The sequence below is a fragment of the Penicillium expansum genome (genome assembly GCF_000769745.1).
Source record: "Penicillium expansum strain MD-8 chromosome Unknown contig25, whole genome shotgun sequence".
NCBI classification, from domain to species: Eukaryota; Fungi; Ascomycota; class Eurotiomycetes; order Eurotiales; family Aspergillaceae; genus Penicillium; species Penicillium expansum.
In genome coordinates, this window is record NW_015971442.1 from 513,626 (window position 1) to 537,759 (window position 24,134).

The 24,134-nt window shown below is 49.3% G+C and overlaps 7 protein-coding genes across 7 annotated transcripts; 5 read left to right on the forward strand and 2 right to left on the reverse strand.

The window, feature by feature from the left end:
* Window positions 1-492: 492 nt before the first annotated feature.
* Window positions 493-1,094, forward strand: PEX2_010210 (putative GPI anchored protein; the record flags this gene model as incomplete). The annotated part of the gene is made up of 2 exons (XM_016738298.1): window positions 493-567; window positions 633-1,094. 2 exons carry the CDS (start codon window positions 493-495, stop codon window positions 1,092-1,094), a joined length of 537 nt encoding a protein of 178 aa, XP_016594407.1.
* A 2,495-nt stretch (window positions 1,095-3,589) lies between these two features.
* PEX2_010220 (putative ubiquitin conjugating enzyme E2) lies at window positions 3,590-5,083 on the forward strand (the record flags this gene model as incomplete). The annotated part of the gene is made up of 3 exons (XM_016738299.1): window positions 3,590-3,592; window positions 3,682-3,999; window positions 4,064-5,083. 3 exons carry the CDS (start codon window positions 3,590-3,592, stop codon window positions 5,081-5,083), a joined length of 1,341 nt encoding a protein of 446 aa, XP_016594408.1.
* Window positions 5,084-6,219: 1,136 nt separating this feature from the next.
* Window positions 6,220-10,612, reverse strand: ssdA (mRNA-binding translational repressor SSD1; the record flags this gene model as incomplete). The annotated part of the gene is made up of 5 exons (XM_016738300.1): window positions 6,220-6,259; window positions 6,329-7,329; window positions 7,386-7,745; window positions 7,806-10,438; window positions 10,516-10,612. 5 exons carry the CDS (start codon window positions 10,610-10,612, stop codon window positions 6,220-6,222), a joined length of 4,131 nt encoding a protein of 1,376 aa, XP_016594409.1.
* Window positions 10,613-13,115: 2,503 nt separating this feature from the next.
* PEX2_010240 (putative RNA export mediator Gle1) lies at window positions 13,116-14,771 on the forward strand (the record flags this gene model as incomplete). The annotated part of the gene is made up of 1 exon (XM_016738301.1): window positions 13,116-14,771. One exon carries the CDS (start codon window positions 13,116-13,118, stop codon window positions 14,769-14,771), a length of 1,656 nt encoding a protein of 551 aa, XP_016594410.1.
* Window positions 14,772-16,027: 1,256 nt separating this feature from the next.
* PEX2_010250 (uncharacterized protein) lies at window positions 16,028-16,225 on the reverse strand (the record flags this gene model as incomplete). Its single annotated transcript, XM_016738302.1, has 1 exon — window positions 16,028-16,225. One exon carries the CDS (start codon window positions 16,223-16,225, stop codon window positions 16,028-16,030), a length of 198 nt encoding a protein of 65 aa, XP_016594411.1.
* A 507-nt stretch (window positions 16,226-16,732) lies between these two features.
* On the forward strand, window positions 16,733-17,812 carry bgt1 (1,3-beta-glucanosyltransferase Bgt1; the record flags this gene model as incomplete). Its single annotated transcript, XM_016738303.1, has 3 exons — window positions 16,733-16,992; window positions 17,059-17,352; window positions 17,416-17,812. The coding sequence occupies 3 exons, from the start codon at window positions 16,733-16,735 to the stop codon at window positions 17,810-17,812; spliced, it is 951 nt and encodes a 316-aa protein (XP_016594412.1).
* A 3,803-nt stretch (window positions 17,813-21,615) lies between these two features.
* Window positions 21,616-22,752, forward strand: PEX2_010270 (sterol methyltransferase; the record flags this gene model as incomplete). The annotated part of the gene is made up of 1 exon (XM_016738304.1): window positions 21,616-22,752. One exon carries the CDS (start codon window positions 21,616-21,618, stop codon window positions 22,750-22,752), a length of 1,137 nt encoding a protein of 378 aa, XP_016594413.1.
* Between the last annotated feature and the right edge of the window lie 1,382 nt (window positions 22,753-24,134).

A 24,134-nucleotide genomic window follows, 5' to 3' on the forward strand; every position in this document is an offset into this window, starting at 1 on the left:
TGTCTAGGTACATGTTGCCACCATATTGAATCTGCCAAGTATTCCAAGTATTGCAACTATTTCAGGATTTTCTTTTAGATGAAAACAGAGGCACAGTATTCCTTTTGTTATTTTGTTGATTATATTTACCATGTAGCATTGTATATGTGAATTAATCCTTACAAATAACATGCAACACAATGGGGCTTATGGATTGGTGTGACCCCAGAAATCGACCAAAATAGAACCGCAAGACCTTGCAGATCTAAATGGCGCTAGATCCAGACTCTGATCGCTGACTGGAACAGGTATTCCATTAGCAAAGCCACCCGGTCTAATGTGTGTGCGCAGCAGGTAAACAGTCGACAACATGAGACTTGTTTCCCTGGACAACCATAGCCTTATAATCCCAACCCCCCCCCAGCCCTTTTCTGAGATCACTTTTATTCTCCTCTCCACATTCTCCATTTTTCCTACAATATTTCCTCTACCGATAATCTCTAATCCATCAAAATGCGTTTCTCTATCATCTTCACTACCCTCTCGGCCATCGCCCTGGCCAACGCCCAGAGCAGTGTCACCGTCGAGGTAGGTAGAACCAAAACCTCATACCACAATAACACAAGAACAAGATAAGCTAATCTATCCAACAGACTGTCGATAACCCTGCTACTCAGTACCTGACCGAGACAAACTCCCTCGGTGTTGTGACTGGCCAACCTGCAGCCGTCACTACCCAGCCTTCTGTTGTCACCAGCCAAGCTGCTGCCGTGACTTCTCAGCAGCCCGCCGCTTCCATTCCCGCCGGCCTGACCTCGCCCGTTGCCGGCCCCGGCGCGACTCACACTACTTTGTCCACTGCCTCCAGCCACACTGGCACTAGCACCGGCTCCTCTGCTACTGGCACCGAGACCTCAGACTCCTCTAGCAGCACTGGCACTGGCTCCTCCAGCACCAGCTCTTCTTCTGACTCCTCCAACTCCTCGTCCGGCTCCAGCGCCAGCTCGTCTACTTCTGCTTCTAGCTCTACCTCTACCGGTGCTGCTGCTATTGCCACTGCTGGCCCCGTCGGTCTCGGCATGGTTGCCGGTGCTGCTCTTGTTGCTTTCCTGTAAGCAAATAACGAGTCTGTGACTGGCCATCGGCAATTCACTGTCATCTATCGTACTGTGATGTCCACTTCGGTCTCATTTAGATGGCAAGGGTTTGGTTATGGTCGGTCGGTTATGTTGATCCAGTATCTGGATCAACGGGAATGAGGGACATGAACATGCGAACATCGATTTTTTTTTATGGGATTTGTTATTTTCTCCCAACGTTTCTTATGGAATTGTAATTCTTCATCATTGGGCAGGACTCGTGTGTTTCACCGCGTTGTACCCGGAGGCGCATATTCACGGCGCACCTGTTTCCAACTTTTCTTCCCTTCTATCTTTGTGATTAACTTAATACATCCCTGGGTAAATACAAATCTTCGTTCCTTGCGTATGTATCGAGTGCATAGATCATGACTGTGCTGCAGACATATCGCAATATATTAGCAATATGACAATGAATATTCCTGCATATGATCCACAACAGCTCGATGGCTCATTTTTCGTAGCAAAAAGCAAATTTTAATTATTGTAAAGGGGTGAGCGGCATGGGTTGTGATGCATATCCTGCGACAGTAGTTCATACACCATACATATATAGTCAGTCACGTTAACGAGTGGGTAAATTTGGATTTTGCCTAGAGCACGTATTACACCACATGTACTCCGTACTCCATACCCAGTCCACATATTCTTACAATGACACGGAAGGACATTGCTATAATTATTGTTGGGACTGGAATAGGATGTAAGGGCCATAGCTTCTCCTTTATTGTTTAAACATTATGCGAACAAGACACGAACTAGCAGCTGCTATCGCTCAAGGGACAAAATGTGACCATTTTCGAGGCAGCCACCCGATCCAAGAGATAGGGGTCAGAATGCAAATCACACCCAATACTTTGCCACTATTGACTAGATGTGGACTTGGCCATAGGCGCGAGGCTTTGGGCTGCCACTCCTAGACTAACCAAAACACTACGATGGCAGGATGGCTAGATCTCCGAAACGGCCCTCAAAAAAAACGACCATATACTGAACACTCATGACCCAAAGTATAACCTGACCCATAGCGCTACCTTGTACAATATGCATTTGATCGCGCTGTCAAGCCCACCGTGCGAGTGATTGTGGGATCTGAAGTAACAGCTTATAAAGTAGGTGGATGGTCAGAATAGGATCATTCTCAAGAATAGTCGTATACACAGCAGAGATCTCATTGTCGCGGCTGATGGGTGTCAAGCTAATTGAAAGATTTTGCATTACAGGAAAAGATAACCCGATTTCAACGGGCGACAGCGCATACGGAGGGCTCGTTCTGCGCGCCAAGCTTCAGAAATCTGATTCTCTTAGACTTCATCGAGGAGCGCGTTTTGTGGAAGCTGTATAGTCAGCCCGCGATGCAGCGATGGGTCTATAAGAATGGCGATCCTGTTCTGCTAGCTGACTCGGCGCACCCGATGCTCCAATATGTGGTCCAGGGCGCTGCAACCGCCATGGAAGATGCCGCGGCTCTTAAAATTTGTCTGAGTTTCTTGTCGCCTTCGCAGAATATCCGTGACCTGTTAGGGGTGTATGAAGGAAGAGACTTGCTTTCTTAGATCCACTATCGTTCGAGTGATCAGCAATCTCCTCATCGGGGTAAACAGAGCTCATTGATATCCATCTTTAGCTACTGCAATAAAACCATTGACCGTCTGGAGGCTATTTGAGGCTTGTAGTATAGCATTTATATCTAGTTGCATAATCTGCTGAGTTTCTTGGCTGCGTTTAACTTTAGTAGACAAGTAGATGCCTTATAAAGGAGCCAAATTATGGATTACAAGAATAGCCTGCTGCATTTGTGGCCTTGTGATGTCTTTTTAGCTGGTCTTTTTAGCTGGTCTTTTTAGATGTATGTGAAGGTGGTAAAAAAAGCATACTTTATGCAAGAGACATTTCTAAGTATAACCAGGGATGATGTACATAGCCAAGGTACTGCTCGACAGTATGGATAGCCCCGTCAGTGCCTAATTCCCTTCCTTCCTTTAGCTTTCTATGAAGGTTAAATTATTCTTCAGCAATAGAAGATCATACATATGCATGTGCCTCCTTCTTCCTCGTCCTGTAAGCCTGACGTATGAATGATATAATATGGGTAGACAGGGGTTTCTTTTTCTCTGAATAAGGATATATCTCGCAATTTACCCTTTGCCCCTCATTCCTAGCTTCGCACAATAGATGTCTCATCGGATAGCAAGGGTTATAGCAAGGACGTGGTGAAACATAGGGCAATCCCAAAGAGGTAATATTAGTTACGCGCACATTACGCGATGAAGATCACGTGACTGACGCGCTACCAAAAAGGTTAGTGTGACCTCCACTCATAACAAACCGTCGACGAAGTAACCATCTCTTATCATTGTGATTGTGATTGTTGTGCTTTCACTGGTCCGGATCACTTTCTGGATTTGCATTCTTCTCCAACCTAGTCTACCTTGTATTTTAATATCCTACAAACCACCCAAAGCTTCAGCATGGTAAGTCGTCCCTGTTCAAGTCATTGACACACATTGGTTCCCCAGCAACCGGTATATCCTCGTGCTCTGTATCTGACATGTATATCTAGCCGTCCAATTTGCGCCGGCTAGCTGCCGACCACGCTGCCTTACACCGTGATCTTCCGCCGTACTATTTGCAGCCATCGGAGGGCGACGACCTGTCACAGCTGACAATCCTCCTAACGGGCCCGGCGGGCACACCTTTTTCACAAGGATTATGGGAGCTTCATCTCAAGATGCCCAATGACTACCCCAAGAGCCCCCCAAAGGCTACTTTCAAGACGAAGATATGGCATCCAAACATGGAGGAGCTCACTGGAGCTGTCTGTGTAGATACGCTTAAGCGGGATTGGCAGCCAAATCTAACCCTCCGCGATGTATTGGTGGTAAGTTGGACTGCACCAGGGTAATGAAGCTCCCAACTAACAACATTACTTGTTTTCTATCTAGACAATCTCATGCCTGCTTATTTACCCCAACCCTGACTCTGCCCTCAATGCTTCTGCAGGCGCTCTCATGCAAGAGAACTATGCCGCATTCGCACACCAAGCCAAGCTTATGACTTCAATCCACGCCCCAATCCCACTCAATCTCAAAGATGCAGTCACCGAAGCAAAGCTCCGTGGCGAGGAGGCAGGGACCACACTCGAGGACAAAGAAGAAGACGCAGTTATTCAACGCCCGCGGAAGCAAGCTCGCACCCACGCCGCTACAACCAAGAAAACCACCCGCAACACCACTGCAATTGAAACCACATCACAGCCTCAATATCCTTCACAATCCTCCTCAAATCCTTTCGCCCAACCTTCCCCGCCCATGACAGACGACTTCGACAGCGAAAGCGACGACCCCGCTAGCGCAAGCAAAGAAAACAACCCAACTCTTTCCCCCTCCCCTGTCCACTTCGCGCCCCCAAGTCCCCGTAAAACTGCCTTGGGAAAACGTCCTCTCTCCGTCCTCTCGATTGCCTACCCGGAAGATTCCGATGCAGACATGATGCTCATTGACTCCGACAACGACACTCCTGCCATGACCTCCAATGAACGAAACATCACCGCAAACACACGTTCCCGTACTTCATCACCACTACGGAAAACACCTAAACTCTCCCTGCTCTGTGGAGGAGTCAACGCCTCTGGCCGTCTCCGTGATGAGATGCCAATATTCGAAGATTTGCCTCAGCTGGCCATGCAAGACCCCCTACGTCGGCTGAGCGGGGATGGCAAAGAGAACCGTGGATCTGCCACCGCGCGTGGTTTGAAAGAGAAGCGTGAATACCATCCCATGAAGACGCTCAATGGCTCTACTCCCCTTTCTCCAGTACATGCTCAACTACCCACGCCATCACTATCATCGTCATCTCTCTCAGGGTCTTCCACTTCTGGAATCTCCAAGAAGAAAGCCACGAGCGGTCTGCACAAGCGCCTCGCCGTCAGAGCAAAGCCGCGCATTGGCATCCGCCGCCTATGAGAAATCCATCCATTTATCTGCAAACTGGACATAATATTGATGGATTATTCTTGCATTGCGTCTTCAGATCTCTGATCCATATTGATGGTTGGGCGAAACCAAATTTTTGATTTGATTCGAGCTGGTTCTTTCACTTGGCGTTTGCTCTCTCTCTCTCTACACCTATTTCACTACCCCCGTTAGCAACATTTCTTGATACCCTTGATTGTCTGTTGAATTTAACCAGACTTACAAACTGCATGGAGCGAGGAGCGAGGAGAACTTATGGAGCTGGTTCTATTACTGCATTGGCAATCTGGCTAGGCTGGGCAAGGTGACCCTGGGGTTACAATTTGCTTTGGCTTGGACAACATATTTGTCTGATCTCTTGTTTAGGAGTTTAAGAATTCACATGACATTACATACATTGCTTGATATTCATTAGCTACTGTAATATCCGAGGGAAGCAGTTGTGAGCTGTGCCCCTCGGCCATCTTCCTCATGAGCATTGTGATCGGCTTTCTTCTCTAGCAAGAGCCGAGCAACACCGAGGTGATGGGTTGATAGTGTGAACACTGTAGTGCAACTTCTTGACCCTACATTCTAGGTAGAGCTTGCATTTTCGCAATGTCGTGATCCCCAAATCATGTTATTTACTGGAGACCTAATCACCAAATACTCTATTTGTACGTATGCAGGGGCACTGGGAGATGTGTAAGTTTGTAATACCATAGATTAACGGAAGGATTTCTGGGACTATCGAGCTGCAATGTCCTTCCCGCCAAGTTTCCAAACATTCCCAGAGAACGAGAAGAGAGAAAACTAGGCAAGCTCTGGCACTAAGAGATTTGCCCAGGTTTCAATTAAAATGCTCAAAAAAAGACAAACAACCGCTTTGCACATATAACAGGATAAGTATAATAATCCCAGGGCACGTCGGAAAAATGATGGGTAGAATTCGGGATAATTGGATGAAGCCACCGAGAAAAAGCGGAACCAAGGAAAAATGCTGATAACGATATGTTCGATCCGCATCGGGATTGGATTATGTCCGTAGGCGTGCACGAGACACAGCATGCTCCGCTTGAGCGAAGAATCTGCAGGGTGGCAGGCAAGAAATATATCCCATGAAGAAAACAGAGCCGCGTTTCAGACAACTACAGCGCGTAGGGGTTGACAGACCGAACAGTGAGGCATCTGAAATGGAAATTGCTGTTAGTTAGGAACTCACATGCTGGGGAAAAAAAACCGAATGGGAATACATACGGAGGACTCTTGCTCAAGTCAGTCTTCAGAATGATGGGAACACGGGTCATCTCTGTGACATCCTGGATGAACTCTCCATCCACCTCGCGTAGCTTGAACAGGTTCAAGTACTTCTCCTTGTTGGTCAATTTGTTCTCAGGTGCGTCACCAGTGCCGGAGGCAATCTTGGGGTCCGAACGAGTACGGTGAGGTCCCTGCTGGTGGTGACCGTTGCGTGTAGGCGAGGGTGGCATGCTCTGGGTCGAGCGGTCGGCGGAGTTGAGCGACACACCGGCTGCCATTTCAGTGACATCATCCACATCTTCATCGTCATCGAAAAGGGCATCGACATCGTCCGCAGACATTGTGCCGGTCTCGGTTTGCTTACGCATGGCCTCATCACGCTCTCTGGCCCGCTCTCTGGCAGCTTCGGCCTCGCGAGCAGCAGCTGCGGCTTGAGCAGCACGGGAGTTACCGGGCTTGGGACGCTCATCTTCGGGAATGTATGCGGACGAGGGAACACCCTTCTCCCAGTACAGCTCAAGTACACGACTGTCCTTGCGGTATTCAGCCTTCTTGAGCGGCAGCTGGTCGCAGTGCACACGCTTTTCAAAGCCGTATTCCGGAATAAGGACATCAAAGGCAGACTCGTAGACGCAGAGCACAATGCCCTCACTGATGAGATCACCGCCAATCTCGCGACTTTTGCGGTCCATTTTACGACAGGCCTCAATGTGCACACTTTGCTCCTGGGCGTTGAGAGCCGAGTCCTTCTTATTGTTGCAAAGATCGGCAGTCTTATTCAGCGACTCGATATCGTCATTGAACTCCACGACACCCTCGGAGAGCACAGCCTCGAGTTGACGGTGCACAAGGATATCGGCGTAGCGCCGAGAGGGGTTTGTGAAGTGCGTGTAAGCCGGCACATTGAGCATGTAGTGCTGGCGCATTTCATCGGGAGTACCACTGCTGACATAGTACTTGGCACGCTGCATGGCCTTGGCAATGAGAGTCTCCATACCCTGCATCATGTGTTAATATATTCATTTTTAACAGCGGGAACAAGAAAGACGCTTACCTTGCGAATATCCACATCCTGCACCTTGCAGAGAGAGCTCTGGAGGCTGCCACTGCTACTTGAGTCCATTTCGAAGCCAAGGCGGTTCATGCGCTCAACAAACGAAGTGAGGCGACGAGAGTTGGGCGAGAACTGACGACGCAAGAAAGCTCTGTCCGGCATAGCGCTCACAAGCTTGCGAGCAACGAAGAAGTTGGCCTGGTGGCTAAGCTCCTCCACAAGTTCATGTGCTGGGGTTGACTCGAAAATATTGTATTCGACTGGCACATTCTCGTCATCGAGCTGCTGAAGCAGACGCTGCACAGGAACGTCTGACACGCGGTTACCGAAACGGGCTTCACGGAACTTGCCGGCAGTGTTCTGTGTGATTTTGTTAGCATGGGGAAAACAACACGAATGGTAGAATTAGAAGAAACCTACGTGCAACAAGCGGATGCTGTCGGCAGAGATGCCACTGGTGTTGACATCGGACTTGCCCTGAACAAGTGCATTGACCTGATCGTAGTCAAGACGGCCAGCGCTCTTGATGACACCTTTGCCGATCCAGACATCCTCGTCTACCACACCAGTGGTGGGGTTGGCCTTGAAGACCACACTGACAGTGAGGCGATCTTCGCCAGGAACGAGAGAGCAAAGCTCCGTGGAAACACGGGTAGGCAACATGTTCATGATTCGATCGACCAAGTAGACTGCAGTACCACGCTTCTTGGCCTCACGGTCAACCAGAGAGTTACCCTTGACAAAGTGAGCAATATCGGCCACGTGAACACCGATCTCAACCTTGCCATCTGCAAGGCTCTTCACATGGAACGCATCCTCAAGGGACTTGCTGTCGGCGGGGTCAATCGTAAAGATGGTCTCTTCACGGAAGTCACGTCGCGAAGCCAGGGCATCTCCCTCGCTAGAGACGGACCAGTCCTCCCAGCCGATGCTCTTCAGCACAGCATCGGAGAAGTCATCCGAACCGAAGTTGTTGTCGCGAAGCAGGGCATCTGTCTCAACCCGCAAGTCACCCATCTCTCCAAGCTGCTCAACGAGAGTGCCGAAGGGGTGCAGAGAGGTAATAGGCCACCTCTTAATAGAAGCAACGAAGATTCGGTTGGCGTAGTCCTGGTGCTTCTCAACGAAGTCACGAGGTGCCTGCTCTGTCGGGATGGCAATAAGTGGAACACGCTTGTCAGTAGGCTTGAACCAAACAATCTTTGGCTTGTCCTGGTGGCGGTCATTATGCGAACGGCCATGGGCGCCATCTCTGGCTTGCCGCTCGGCCTCCTGCTTTTCCTTTGTAGCCTGGCTGCTGGGACGCAAGAGACCCAGGGTTCCCGAGAACATCTGACCCGCAACACGCTCAATGACAGCAACAACGTGTCCTGCGTACAAAGGCTTCTGCTCATCGCTGATCTCATCCTCCTCGCACAGAAGAAGGCTCTGGCCCTCGACCTCGACATCGTCGTTCTTCTTCTGTGTAGGGCGCTGGCGAAGACTACCACGGCGACGAATGCTTCCATCCGGGCCAACTTCCTGTCTATCCCCAGTGGAATCGGAGCGACCAAGCTTGTCATTTCCAGCATTGCTGTTAGAGCGGGCATCAGTGATATCCTTGCGCTTCTTCTTTTCCTCCTTTTCTTTCTTTTGACCCCACACTTCGTCAACATCGAGAAGCTCGATTGCGACATAGTCACCCTCAAGGGCACGGTTGCGATCTTTGCTACCGCAAATGAAGATGTCGGCATCCAGATCATCGGTGGTCACATAAGCATCGGAACGGTTCTTTTTGTTGACACGCAAAACACCAGCAACCAACTGGCCATTGCTAAGGAGTGCGGGCAGGTTTGCCTGGGGAAGGTAAGGAGTGAAAAGGGTCTTCCGCTGCTGCTGTTGCTGCTGTTGCTGTTGAACAGACATCTGCGGCGGGGCATGCTGGCTCGCCTGAAGACCACCCATACCCTGGGCGCTCTGCTGCTGAAGTGCTTGGAGCTGAGCCAGCTGGAGGGGGTTCAGTTGCTGACCGCTGAACATCTGAGGTGCCATCATGACTTGGCCCTGAGGAAGTTGGATAAGCTGAGGCTGGCCAATCTGTGGCTGGCTGCTATACTGGAATTGACCAATAGAGCCCATGGACTGGTTCATCGAGCCGCGCGAGCGGTGGCCGGGCTGGAATCCACCCTGCTGACTGACGGACCTCTGCTGATCCTGGCCCTGATTTTGGTTGTTGGGCTGGCGCCAGTTGCCCTCGAAGTTTCGCGAGGATGACCGAGCATGGCCAGCCTGACTGGGTCGCCGTTGATTATCAGATTGGTTGGTTGATGGCTCACTGGCTTGGGGGAATTGGAAGCCGCCGGCACCGCGACCGGAGATGGAAGCCCGGTTACCACCGATAGCCATCGATTGGCTGCGGCCATGGCCGCCAGCCCGCATGTTTCCGGCCCGCTGGAAGGCGGGTCCCTGGGGTCCCTGGGGTCCCTGAGGTGCTGGAGAAGTGCTAGATGTAGGCTTGTCATCTGATGAAGACTGGTTATCAGAACCACTTGCACCAGGGGCGGGAGCTGGGAACTGGAATCCCGAAGCTGTTCTCTTCTGCTGGGCCAGCTCGGCGGCTTTCTTGGCCTCAGGAAGAGCAAGCGAGTGGCGGCGCTGGTGACCACCGCCAGGAGGACCTCCACGACCGCGGCCGGCGTTCTCATTCTTGTGGGTATTGTTGTTTTGGCCCTGCTGGTTATAATCGGCGTATCCCGATGCCCCTGAAGACGGGGCAGGGGGAGGGCCCATGGGAAGACCAGGGAGAGCAGACTGATTGCGACGGTGCGAATGCTGGTTTGGTGCGTTCATTGGTACTCCAAGCTGCTGCTGCTGTCCGCCCTGCGGGAACTGGAATGCATTCACTTGCTGTGGGGAGACACCGCCCATGGAAGCACCGGGTTGAAACGAGGGCACCTGGCCCAGTTGCTGGGGCTGCAACAGCCCCATGTTAACGTATTGTTGGTGTGTCGCAGCAATTTGTTGCTGCTGCTGCTGGAGCAACTCGATCTGTTGTTGGATGGCCAGTTGTTCCACTGTAGACAAGTTCCAAGTTAGCTGAGATGATGGGACTATGGTTTTATAGTGGGCGGTCACTAGGGCGGTCACATACTCATCAGCGGGGTGAGCTCAGATGGACTTCTCCGATGAGCAATATGGAACTTGCGGCCACCGGGGCCCTGAGGCCCGGATTGACTCTGTTGATCCATGATCCCAGATGACAGAAGCTGGCAATTACTGTAGAATGTAATGTGTGTGTTTGGCGGGGTGAATCCGGCGACAGGAGAGACTGGTACTGCGCCAAAAGGCAAATGAGCCAAGTGAGATGGATCACAGGCCGACCAAAAGGAGTCTGTATGTGCGGATTGTGTTTTTCAATACGTGAATTATCCTAGAAGAGTGACAAAGAGTGGATTAGTAAGGGCGTAGGATGGCAGAAGGAGCAAGAGAAAGCAAGAAGAGGGGAACAAGGCGATGTTAGAGCGAGCATGAAAAGTACAAGTCCTGAGGTAAGGGCGGACTCAACGGAAGCTTCGATCTCAGGGGGAAAGAAGCAGACTTGACAATGACCTCACAAATAACAATCAAAAAGCAGCAAGGGCAACTAAGGCCGGGTGAAACTTCCAAAAGGAAATGTGTGGAGTATATCACGATCCTCTTACCTGCAAGATGAAACTAACGACGACCTCCAAACCCTAGCATTCCAAAATGACGTCTGCTGGGTTCAATGTGGGATGATCGCCCTTTTTTTTTTTTGTTACAAGTCCAAGAGGTGACGAGGGACAACCGGATGGTGGCAAGTAGAAGTCGAGGCAATTGCACGTTCAAGGCAAGCTTGGATCGAGCAATACCGTAGCAACGGGATGAAGCTTCGAACAGGAGTTGGAAGGACCGAGGGGATGGAGCTGTGCTGGAAAGCACGACTGCAACCGACAAAAAGGGGAATTCGACAAAAAGCACCTCGATGAAGGACCGGGGTGGGCTTTAAGCGAAGAAAGCTGTTGAAACGAGCTTGTCTTCAGGATGATTCCAAAGTTCTAAAACGGGGATTCAGAGTTGATCCCCGAAGAGAATGACAGTAAATACTGAAATTAGAGGGAAGGATAGAATAGACGATGAAACCATCGACTAATTCGACTCGAAGGAGCGATAATGGGGGGGAAGAAGAGAGGGATGGGGATAAGAACAGAGAGGAGGGGGGGAAAGGAGAAGAAGAAAGGTGATGCTGGAGATACAAAGAGGTGTGGGGAGAGGGCCATTGGTACGGAAAGCAGAGGGTGTGTTCGGAAATGACCGAACAAGGTTTTATTACAACTTTTAGCGCAATAATCCCGGAGTGGATCATGTAAATACCCTGACAGTTATCTATCGTACTCCGTTCCATCAGGAGCCGTGGATGATCGCCATTGCTACCACTTCATCATCATCCTGATGCATCCGTTGAACTGCTGTGAGTCCCCACTTAAATGTATCTAGTGTGATCATTGGAGTCTACACAGAAATGGGAGCCGGCGTCCAGCCTGCATACCCGGAAACACGGACTCTCCCCTAGTGCTCTGTACAATATGTTCAAATATAGAACAGCTAGTGGTGGGTTGGCTAGTTTAGGGTCCTTTAAAGCTAGAGGAACGGTATCCGAGCTAATTGCACATAGCAACCTTAAGATAAAAGCCTATTAGCAAGCTCAAGTACGGTATGACCGGAGAAACCTGATCATTTTGTATTTTGTTCTCCCAATTATATAGGGTAGGTTAAAATGGATGATGCTCACAATGATGTAAACGTCAACGCTTCCAAGCGGGAGCGCACCAGGGAACCGAACCGGCTCGCGGGTCTTGCTTACTCATTTGTCTTGGGGGTCCTCGGGGGAGTCTAGAAGACCCTCTATGGCTGTATACTGACAGTGAAATACCAGAAAATCGGCGGATTGATGTGAGTTGCTGTCTAAATCAATTTTGTATCGCTCTTTGCTTCATTCCGTATGTTTATCAAACTTTTGAAGTACTAGGATAAGGGTGTTTAATAGGCTGATATTTCGAAAGTAGTGGTCAATACAGTAAGGCGGTGATGAGAAGGCGGTGAAAACAGTTCAAATTTTGGAGGTAAGATTGAACTTTACAGGTAATTTATTTTCTTTGGCTTCAAGATAAGGGCTCTGACCATTTGAGGACATATTGAAGGTCAAAAGGTACATTGATGTACGTTGAAATTTCAAGTTGCTTATCATTGGATGGTTACGCAATGCAGCCAAACGCTTGATTTTGTTTGTGCCCCTCGAAAGCTACATATATGCTAATCCCAACCTTCCCATAGCTTCAATCTCCATGGACCCTCCCTTCTGCTAGTTCTGACGCGACAACGTCGAATTATTCGCTCGCTACACGCGCAATTTACTTTCTTCCTCCGTCTCTTCAAATCGTTTGGTGCAATTACCCTCACGCCGTCCCGTTCCTCCTTCCTCCTACCTTCAAATTCAGATTGATCCGGGTATCAGTCGTGAACCTCACTTCGCTTTGGGAGATTGTTCTATGCTCAAGGCACTTCTGAACTACTCTGGCCACGGATATGATCCCAGTCACTTGAGTTCTTCATATTCACTTGACTACCCTTTCCCCTCACTACTCCTCCGAACCTCCACAATCTTTCCCCAAACACACACCACTCCACCACTCCCGGCCAGCGAGATTCGGAATAAAGAAATCATTTACTCAAATGTCGACCCCCACAATGGCTCGGTTCCGAACCCATGTCCCACCTTTGGACAGCCCGTCTAAGCAGCTTATGCTTGACCTCGTCCGCGATCTTGAGCAAGTCAAAATTTTTGACGCGGATCTGAAAAAGGTACACCAGTATGAGCGAAAACAATTCTACGAAAATCTTGACCGGATCGACCGTGAGCGTGAAGCAGTCCACACAGCCGCTCTCGACCAGGCTGCCGCCTTCCACGACCGCGTCCGCGAGGAAGCAGAGACAACCTTGAAGGATCACCTCCTCGCCGAAGAGGAAGAGCGCCTGCGGAAGGAAGAAGCGATCCGCAAGGAACATGAGCGAATTGAACGCGAGAAGACCGAAAAAGCACGCCGCGAACGAGAAGCAGCCGCACGCGTTGAGGCCGAACGCCAAGCCAAAGAGCAGGCCGAGAAAAAGGCCCAGGAGGAGGCGGCTAAGAAAGCCGCTGCCCTTGAAACCGCACGCAAAGCCGCGGTTGAGGAGAAGCTTCGCAAGGAACGCGAGCAGGCCGACGCCCAGAAGCGCAAGCAGGATGAGGAGGCTCGGAAGGTGCAGGAAGAGGTCGACCAAAAGGCCCGCAGCCAACAGCAGCAGAAACTTGGTGCTGGAAACCTTTCGGCAGAGGAAATCAAAGAGCAGCAACGTTACGTTGAGCTACATAAGACACTCAAAGGAATGCGCAAATGGCTCAAGGACATTGGCCAAACCCAGCCTGACCTCAAGGCGACTATGGGCAATTTACGGCGTTCTATCAAGAAATCCGTTGGCCAGCTTCGAGCTGGAACCGGTGCAAATAAGCAACAGGTACAAAACCCCTCCCCCATGATCGGATGTCTATGTCTAGATACTGATTGTTTGAACGAACCTCAGATCATTCATCTCAAATCCGAACTCGAGAAAGCTCTTGCCTACCCAGAGCCAACAGTGGACATCCGTAATTTCATCGCATTCCCACCTGAGGAGATTGCAAATTCGGAGAACAAGGTACCGGCAATGCTTATTTATGGATTAAACATTCTTGCAAAGAGCTTGATATCCTCTCTCCTGGCCGAAGCCTCCATCAAACAATCCCACGCCGAGCCGATCGGCATCATTGCTGCTCAGATCTTCTCATTTGATATGTTCACGTACAAAGGAGTACACATGTCCGACATCATGTGGGCTAAATACCGTGTCGTCTGCCCGGCTTTGTGGGGATTCACAGGCAATGACAAGACCGAGGGCGGACGTCGTGTCCTGGGTTGGTGGCGTTCTGCAGACAGTGGTTCCTGGGTTTCCGAACAAGTTCACATGGATCGCATGACCGCTCTCGGTGCGGGATATGCTGCTATGACCCTTCGCAACTTTGCAAAGTCACCACGTCGCAACCCGTTCCCGAACACCATGTTCTGGGCTTCTATCCACAAGATTTTGGCGATCCCACCTTCAGAGTTGCAGGAGACGCAAATTGCTCTCCTGGCAGCCCTCCTCCGATCGTCGGGCGAGCGCATCATAGGATTTTTTGGTCAGTATGGGCTCGCCTTGATGCACTACGTCATCGTCGACCTCCCCCGCAAGCTCGAGCGGGAGACAATGGCTGTGACCCAGCTGAGCACCCTCAGGGAGCTCTACCTAAAGGAGAAAAATTTTGCGTTGTGATTTGGGCTAGCAGGCGTTCGGTTTGGGAGGGGATCTAAAGTTTAGGATCACACAAGTAGCCCCAGCAAAAATGGCTGGAGGCAATAGAAACCACATGGCGTCTTTTTTTGTTCATTATCTAGACCGGCGATCATCGCCGGATATCATCATACCCTCTATGAATCATGTCCAAAACACTTTGTATGATAGAGCTAGTCAACAGTAGCTGAAATCTTACAATCAATAGCAGCGCACTAAAACAATCAAGTGGGTAGGTAGCCTGGCCACAATACAATGGTTACATTTGCATTCCACACAGTTTCGGCTAACCCCAGGAACTCCCAAGCCACAGAACCACTTCCATGCATCGAACATTCTGACAAGCCCCCACTCACATACTTCGGGGCTCAGTAGGGAGTACGGAGTACACAATTAGCACTTCAATTCTAACTAACCAACCTACCGCAGAACTAAAAACCCGTATATTCGAGTACAACATATTTCCATCATTCCCTTCCCGAATAATAACATCCACCAAATACGCCCCTTACTCATCCTACCCCTGTCGTCCTACACATTGGCTCTACGCACCCCATTCGTTCGTCATCCCTCCACATTTTCGAATGCTATTTCCACTAGTGCAGCTTGACCAAACTGTCGATACTACTACTAAATCGGGCCCAAGCATTATTCTAAACTTGGAACTGAAGCTAGGCTGGGAAATGCCGACTATCGGCTTTGGGTTTTCGGGCAGCAGAAGGGAAATGTCTATGAGTTATGTCTATCTATGTTATAAATACCTTTTTGCTCGTGTTTTTTATGAGAAGAGTCATTGGACTATTAAATGTCCAGACTCGGCTATACTACCAAGAAAGGTAGATGTGAACTCGTGGTATAGGTCTGACATGGGAATAGAAGCTCGAATAAGCCGAGTCTCTATTATGTAGAGAGTATGTTGTACATGTCTTTCAACTTCCCAGTGACATTGGGGTGGCCCGACGTGGTTCAGGATGGCAAGGAGTGATATGGGGCCACTCTCGGTTGCCATTGACCAATCCACAACGAGAGGCAATTCTACAACATTGTAGATCTGGATTCTGTATGGGATACGTACCGGCGTTGACTATGGCGATTAGCAAATTGTGAAACCTGCAGGTGATATGAGATATCTCAAGCACATTTGGGCTGCAAGGGACAAGGTTTGGGATGCACGAGCCCAAGTCACTGCGTTAGGCCTAGAGGCAACAAAGCGGCTATGAAAAGAGAGTCCAACCCGGCTAGATTGTAGGGAACCATAGGAAATTCAGTTCCAAAGACAGCTCTCTGTGGTTCTCTTCTCCGAGGCGAATAGGATCGGCGAGGCTGTGGGTTGTGGGCGGTGTGGATACACAATGTAGTTCTTTGCCATCCGATCGATTTCTCCAATTCTCTCCACATGGGGGCGCTTTTCCAGAAATCAGTCTGAATCGGGGCATCTAGGCATCTGGGCGTTGTCAATGTGACATCACGACTCTGCGGCTGCATCTAGGATATCAAGGATATCAAAGATAGTTCTTGGGTAGAATTTCTCATTGGAATTTGAAGGTGTGAGGGAATTATGATCCGGTTAAAGAATATAATTGTAAAAAAAGTATTAGGATATAAGGATATAGACAAACAAACTAAGTCACACCAGTCATACATCACCAAACAGTCCAGACCCTTAAAGGGGAATTGTTTCATCCACGGGTCCAAGAATAGCTTCCTTTAATCTGATTGGTTCAATGTGCACCCCCTATAAACTTCAGTGGGGAACTGGAGAAGTGCCAGACCCTGTCAGGGCCTAAACCCTCATTTCCCCCCCCCCGAATCTCCGATCCTCTGGGTCTTTCTTCTTGGACCCTGACGTACCTTCTTTTTTCTTTTAAACCCTTACATTCTTTTCAACTCTCTTTTTAAGTCTTTGGTCGAATTCTCTCTTTTCATCGACCTCACCTTTCACAATGCGTACCTCTGGTCTTATTTCCCTCCTGCTGGCCGCTGCCCCGGCTCTGGTCTCTGCTAAGGGTACCCTTGGTTTCTCGCTCGGTGACAAGAACGCCGACGGTACCTGCAAGTCCACCAGCGACTATGAGGCCGACTTCGATGCCCTGAAGGGCCTGTCCACTCTCGTCCGTACCTACTCTGGCACTGAGTGCAAGACTCCTCAAAACATTCTGCCTGCTGCCAAAAACAAGGGCTTCAAGGTTGTTCTCGGCATGTGGTAAGTCTTGGGTTATTCCCCTCTACCATAATTGGAACTATTTTTAACCAAAAATTTCCTATTTAGGGTTGGCAAGCCTACCGACACCAAGAATCTGTTGGAGGAGCCTTCCTTCAAGGGAGACTGGGCCGCCATCCAGAAGGCCATCCCCGGTTACGAGGACGTCATTCACGCCATCACCGTCGGATCCGAGACTCTCTACCGTGGTGACCTGACTGGTCCCCAGCTCCACACTTACATCAGCCACGTTATGGAGAATGTGCCCAAGGGTGTCCTTGTCGGCACCGCCGAGAGCTGGAACAAGCTCGCCGATGGCACCGGTGACGCCCTCTTCACCCAGGAGCCCATCGTGAAATATGTGTAAGTGGGAAATAAAAGAAGAACAACGGGGCCTTTTCGCGCCAATACTGACCTACTTCATAGCTTGGCCAACGCTTTTGCTTACTGGCAGGGTACTGCTGCCGACAAGGCCTACCAGACCTACTTCGACGACATGGCCGGTGCCATGGAGCACATTCAAAAGATTGCCGGTGACCAGGCCGACCAGATCAACATTGTCACTGGTGAGACCGGCTGGCCCACCGATGGCGGTTCCGACTACGAGGCTGCCAAGGCCGGTACCAAGAATGCTGAGACGTTCTGGAAGACTGGTATCTGTGGCATGCTCGACTGGGGTGTTGACCTGTTCTACTTCGAGGCCTTCGATGAGTCCTGGAAGCCCGATACCAAGGGCGACAACGGCGAGATGAAGGATGAGCAGCACTGGGGTCTGTTCACCGCGGACCGCAAGGTCAAGTTCGATACCACTTGCCCCAAATAGACTATGTGTGACTATTTGTTCGCTTCATCCAAGTGTCTTTGCTTTGATGACTTGCCCGCAACTAGCGGTTTCTTTTTCAGATTGTATTGATTTATTTCGGGGATTTTTATCTCCCACTCCAATGGAAATATGGTTTAGTTGCCTCTGGCTGTATAAGTAAATAATACCATTGGCATTGCTACGGCGTTGCACTGAATTCAAATTGCAGTTACAATACAAAATATGCACCGGGGAACAGTTATAGTTTATAATGACTATATAGTACTAGTCCTACGTGAGTAGAGAATCAGAAAGGTTAGTTCCCCGATGGTCTAATTTTGCTATTTTACTCTTCTTAATTAATTAGATTGGCCACAAGCAGCAATAATTAGAGTATACAGGTCCCTAAACACCGCTAATCTATTTAACGATACTTCGGGATTGTCAAATTCCACCAATTGCCCATCCCTAAGCACCGCGATGCGATAAAAATCCAGAATACTGTCTAGACTATGCGCAATCCAAACAAGCGTGGTTCCTTCAAAGTCCTGGAAAATAACTTCTTTGATCATTTTATTAGTGGCTAGATCAATGCTGCTAGACACTTCATCAATCACAACAACCTTACCCTTCCGGAGAACAGCCGTCATAAGATAGAAAAGCTGTTTTTGTCTAGGCGAGAAGAATTGCTCGTCCAAGTCGACATCGAGTCCTCCTTTAGACTCGATATGCGACCACAGATGGATTTTCGAAAGTGCATCAATGATATAGATTTTAGGTCACCCTTCGTTGCTATCTATAGGGACTATTATATAACAGTTGGGAGTACTCTAAGGTATTACCTCTAGGACTTCAATGAGAAGCTAGGACACTACTCACTAAGCTATGTATAAAGGTTTTTGCTGTAGTAAGATTATCGTTTCCTTAGCTAGACTAAAGCTAGCTACTATAGGTACCTAACTAGTTGATACAGTGAGGGGGCCAGAAATCGCGTCCATCTGCTACCCCCCGACCGCCTACCCGTCTCCGCACTTGCCCTGCCCCTTCGGGTATGGTGACCGCACCCTCCCCCCCGATTCGGGCTTAGCGCCTCCCCTGGCCGCTTTTCCCGCCCTCTCCATCTACCATCCATCTATAAAAGACCCCTCGTCCTCTCTCCTCTTCGTCGACGCACTTTCTCCCCTCTTTCCCCCTCTTCCCCTCCTTCAACTACTTTCTTTCTCAGCCCCACCGTCACCTACACATTGTCTTTCAGCTCGATGCACTGCCCCTTAGATTTCGCCGGAGATGCCGCTCTACTCAACCCCGTGGTCATTCTGGCTGGCGTTGGCTGTAATGTCATCTAGTCGCCTAGCATCGCGCAGGAGCAGAAACAAGGGGCGCAATCCAGTCCTCCACTGCACTGTGTGATTGCGTACTAAAGCCTTTTTCCCGAAAGAATTACCGGGAATTCTGCTAAAAGGCTATCTCGATCGCTTTCTGCTGGTTTGGCCTTCAGATTGCGTCTCTCTGGGATCCCGCTGGTTGTCCCCATTGCAAAATCTCCCTAGTTGCTCTCATTGATACCTTATGTTCATCTTCATCTGTCCCGTCTGACGCTCTATCGGAGGTTATATTGCACAGCCCTTGGCGTCCCAGATCTCCTCACGGCAGCTTGTTCATAAACGTCTTAACCTTTCAGTCATCGTTATTATCGGCCTCTCCGGCCTATCCTCACCTAACTGATGAATGTTGACGGTATGAAACGGCGAATATACCGCACAATTGCCTGACCTAGGTCGATGCCGCATCATGAAGTGAGTCCCCAGTCGGGTGGTGGTAAGACCCCACGATCACGTAGTCCAGTGTATAGAAGCAGAGCTAGCGACGACCGTGAGTATATATTATGAGTCGGGAGCTATGGCGAGATTAGTAGGGATTGTTATAGGTGCCCTAAAGCCCGCAGGTGCGAAATATGTGTAGTCTCGCAACTTTTAGATGCATCGGCATGGGTTGGAGGAGCTGGTCGACATCTTCTGCGCTATGAAGTAGGTAGATTACACCTCATGATCTATAGAAGAGACTTCAATTCCCTCCAAATCGCAAAGCTGTAATCCAATCCTCCCAGAGTCTTCATCCTTCCCTCTTTCCTCTTCCCACTGCCCTCTGCCCCCTGCCTCAAGTCCCAGTAACTCTATTTTATGAGCGTCCTCAATCCCTATATCCGCTGAACTTCCCTGCTCCTTTCCCACAGTATATCAAGCGCTAGCTGTACTTAAGAGATCGGCACCGAGCAGTTAAGATGGCTGACATAAGTGGGCATGAAGGGGCCTGCAGGTGTGATGTATGTGGGTGCGAGGGATTCGAGTCTATCCCTCGATTGTTTCAGAGCAAGAGTGGCGTTTCACACCTTCTAGGGTTATTGTAGAGTGTAGAATCTAATCGTAGAGGGCTTGGTACCAAGAAAACAACAACACGGCTATATCTCTAGATTTTGGTATCAATGACCACTCGGGATTTATTTGTACTCGGGCACCGAAGTACGAGGGAACAATGCGATGTAGTTACAAAGTATGACTCTATATACATGTACCTAATACTTCAACATGGCAGCCAAGCAAGTGGTAAGCCATGTTCTTTGTACATGCCACCCCGGGACTACAACTATCCGCTTCACATAGGGCTCGGATACCCGGGCGCGGTGCATCCGGGGCTGACTCAGCTATTCCTGGGGTCCTGGGAGGATCTATGGATCGGATAGATATATCGCTTTCCTATGTTGGCTGTCATCCACTTATCTCCGTCCCCTAACTCCACTTACCTATAACATAATCTTTCTAACCCCGTATGAAATAACCGAAGCTTGATTCGTCCGGGTCAAAGAGTCTCCGATGTTGAAATACCTTGAAAATCTCACGTGGAGAGCTTCCGGGCCTAAGAACAATCGACCCTATAATCCTAAACGATTATGCCTATGTATCTACATTTAGGGTTAGGGCAGATCTAAATAGCGGAAATTCTCTCCGGTATCGTAAAGAAGTCCCTCGGAGTGCTCCCACTTTCCCAATCAGCATCCGCCTCTTCAATGCAAACGATAAGATAGAAAACGAATGGCAGATCCTAATCACTAGTCCACAAAACAAAATAAAAGTCCGAGTTTCTAGAAGAGATATTCAAAAATTGGTGCTGGTCTGTCTAGTAAAAGGGCTCATCGTCGTAATAGCATTTCGTTTCCTACCGTTCATACTCAATTCTCGGCCCTTCTAATCGAAATCCGGCTACAGTTCCTGTCCTGGGTGTTTGAGAGTGCTCTATCATACTCCGTTTCTATGCGTCCTAATACAGATGTCGCCTCTGTATCAAGATGTGCCTCGAGTCAAGATGGAGATCTGACTTGTGACTGTGACCAATCGAGCTTAAACACCGAACTAGTTGATGTGCAACAGCCTCCTTCGAGATAAGGCTTACCATGGCCCTAGCTCCTGAGTCCCGTCGGATATGCGCAAGAAAGTGGCGCCATGGAAAAATGAACAACAACCCGTACTTCCGAGCGTCTCGGCTGTAACCTGTTGGAATCTGAGAGCCTGCCAGAGAGTCAAAGCCAGGGACTCACCCCTATATAGAAAATCCTATATATATAATTAAATATACGCATAGCTTTCCCCCATATCGCCATCTCCAATTGGGAAACTTTCCAATTCACAATCCTCTTTCTTCCCAGAACTCCCCTCGCAAAGCGCAATCCTCCACCTGGTCCTAGTGTGCCGCGTAGGACATCTTCTTTGAATCTCAAGCAACTTCAACAACTTCACAACTACCTGGCGTGACACTCGCAAAAAAGAGAAATGGCTGCTGTTACTCTCGAGCCTCAAGACCTCAAGCAGGATGCAGAGTTCAAACAGGCGCTGCATGGCAAGACTGGCCAGGACAGCAAATCGTTCTTGAACATCATACGCAAGAACAAGGATGCTCAGAAAATTGCCGTCGACGAATACTTCAAGCACTGGGACAACAAAGCTGCCGATGACGAGACTGCCGAAACACGCGAGACCAGACGCAAGGAATATTCGACCCTCACCAAACACTACTACAACCTCGCGACCGATCTCTACGAGTATGGCTGGGCACAGAGTTTCCACTTTTGTCGATTCAGCAAGGGCGAGGCATTCAAGCAGGCGTTAGCAAGACATGAGCATTACCTTGCGTTGAAGATGGGCCTTTCTAAGGGCCAGCGGGTGCTCGATGTTGGCTGCGGTGTCGGTGGTCCCGCAAGAGAAATCGCGAAGCTCACGGGGTGCAAGGTCCTCGGCCTCAACAACAACGACTACCAGGTCGAGCGTGGTACTCATTACGCACAGAAGGAAGGTCTTAGTGACCAGGTTGGCTTCACCAAGGGCGACTTTATGCAAATGACCTTCCCCGATACCAGTTTTGACGCTGTCTACGCAATCGAAGCTACTGTGCATGCTCCGAGCTTGGAAGGCATCTACAGCGAGATTTTCCGGGTACTTAAGCCTGGCGGTGTCTTTGGTGTCTATGAGTGGCTCATGACCGAGGACTACAACAACGATGACCTCCGCCACCGTACGATTCGTCTTGGTATCGAGCAAGGTAACGGGATTAGCAACATGGAGAAGATCTCTGTCGCCCTAGAGGCGATGAAGAAGGCTGGGTTCGAGCTCGAGGTCAATGAGGATCTTGCCGATCGCAACGATGAGCTTCCATGGTACTGGCCCCTCAGCGGTGATTTGAGATACACGCAGAGCCTTTGGGACTTGCCGACGCTGATCCGCATGACCCATGTTGGCCGTGGACTGGCGCATGGTATTATTGGTGCACTCGAGATGATTGGTGTTGCACCAAAGGGCTCACGGAAGACTGCCGATTCCCTTGGCAAGGGGGCAGACTCTCTTGTTGCTGGTGGGAAGGAGAAGCTATTCACGCCCATGTATCTGATGGTTGGCCGTAAGCCGAAGGTTTGACATTTTGTCTTTTCTAGAACCAAAAAATAGCTTCCGAATTCTAGTTTCTTTCCTGTTTACACGAGATTTATTGCAGTACAACCATCACTACGATAGGCTATGAATACTATCCAGCCATGCTAATATCACACGTCCCACCCATATCGTGAGGATGAATTATCAGAGACTTCGCCAGATTATGAAGACTGATCATATCGCATCTCGAAAGCTGACTAGTTTCTTCACTATTTTATCCAAATCAGTAGCAGGAGATTTCCTAACCAATTCAAAAGCCCAATCACTCGAACGATAGTAGATAGAGAGATCATGAAAAGGCACAATATAATTTATCGTGGTATGTGTTGTACAAGAGCGAGGAAAGAGATACTATGCTAGCTAGTAATACTATGGGATAACTGATTATGCGATATAGAAAGTATCAAACAATATCGAAATGCAATCAAGCAGAGACGAGGAAAGACACAAAGGACTAGCTAGCAGCACGTCACATTCAACGTCGACCAGAATAATGCACGAGAGCGAGATTTATTGGATTTGGCCCATTTGAGCTGGGCTCGCCGACGCAGAGAGGTTGATTTCATCTCTTCTTCTATTGGAAATAAGTCATCTGCGTGAATGACCCGTCGAAACCCTATCGCCGATAGGGTGTTTAGCCACCAGAAAAACGCTCGGCTATAGATGCCACCGACCACCTCCGGGTGAATGCCCTGGTATGGCACTAAGAGGATATCCCGCTTCTCGGTTGCTTCTGCAATTGTAATGGCAAGCTTCACTCTTACTGTTACTGTAAACACGGCTGCGATGTGTTGGATAGCACCTTGCATCCATTGTGTTCTTGTGTGCGCAATGTCAAATAGAAAAATGACAACTAGATGTATTAATTAGCGAAGATGGCCGAATAGAGCGAACATGCTCAATGTGAGAAAGCCAGCATAGTCCTATCTAAGGCGTCGACGAGGACAAGTGCGGCTGCGGCTATGGAGGTGGATGTGCGAACGCCAGAGTTGGTTTCGTAGAGGATCAAAACGGCAGCTTGAAGAGAAGTAAAGACCACGAGCAGGATCTAACGAGTGATATAGATCCTTATTAGTGACAACCTTGTGTGGTTGTTGGCTAGAGAGTCAGATCAGCTTGTTGCTTTGTAGGAAGCTACGAGAGACTTTGCGCGATTTCCCGTATAGTGATCTCAGTCGAAAGGGAGACTAGACTAGCAAACGAGTAGAAGGCAAGATAGACAAGATAGTATATTCGAATGACTGAAATCAACTGATTCGAACCTTCCAAAGACGTCGAGCCCAGCCTCAAATGGAGTGGAGTTGGATGCCATTGTACATCGGAATAGGACCATCTTCAGTGGGAAATAATTTCAATTTACCTCGAAT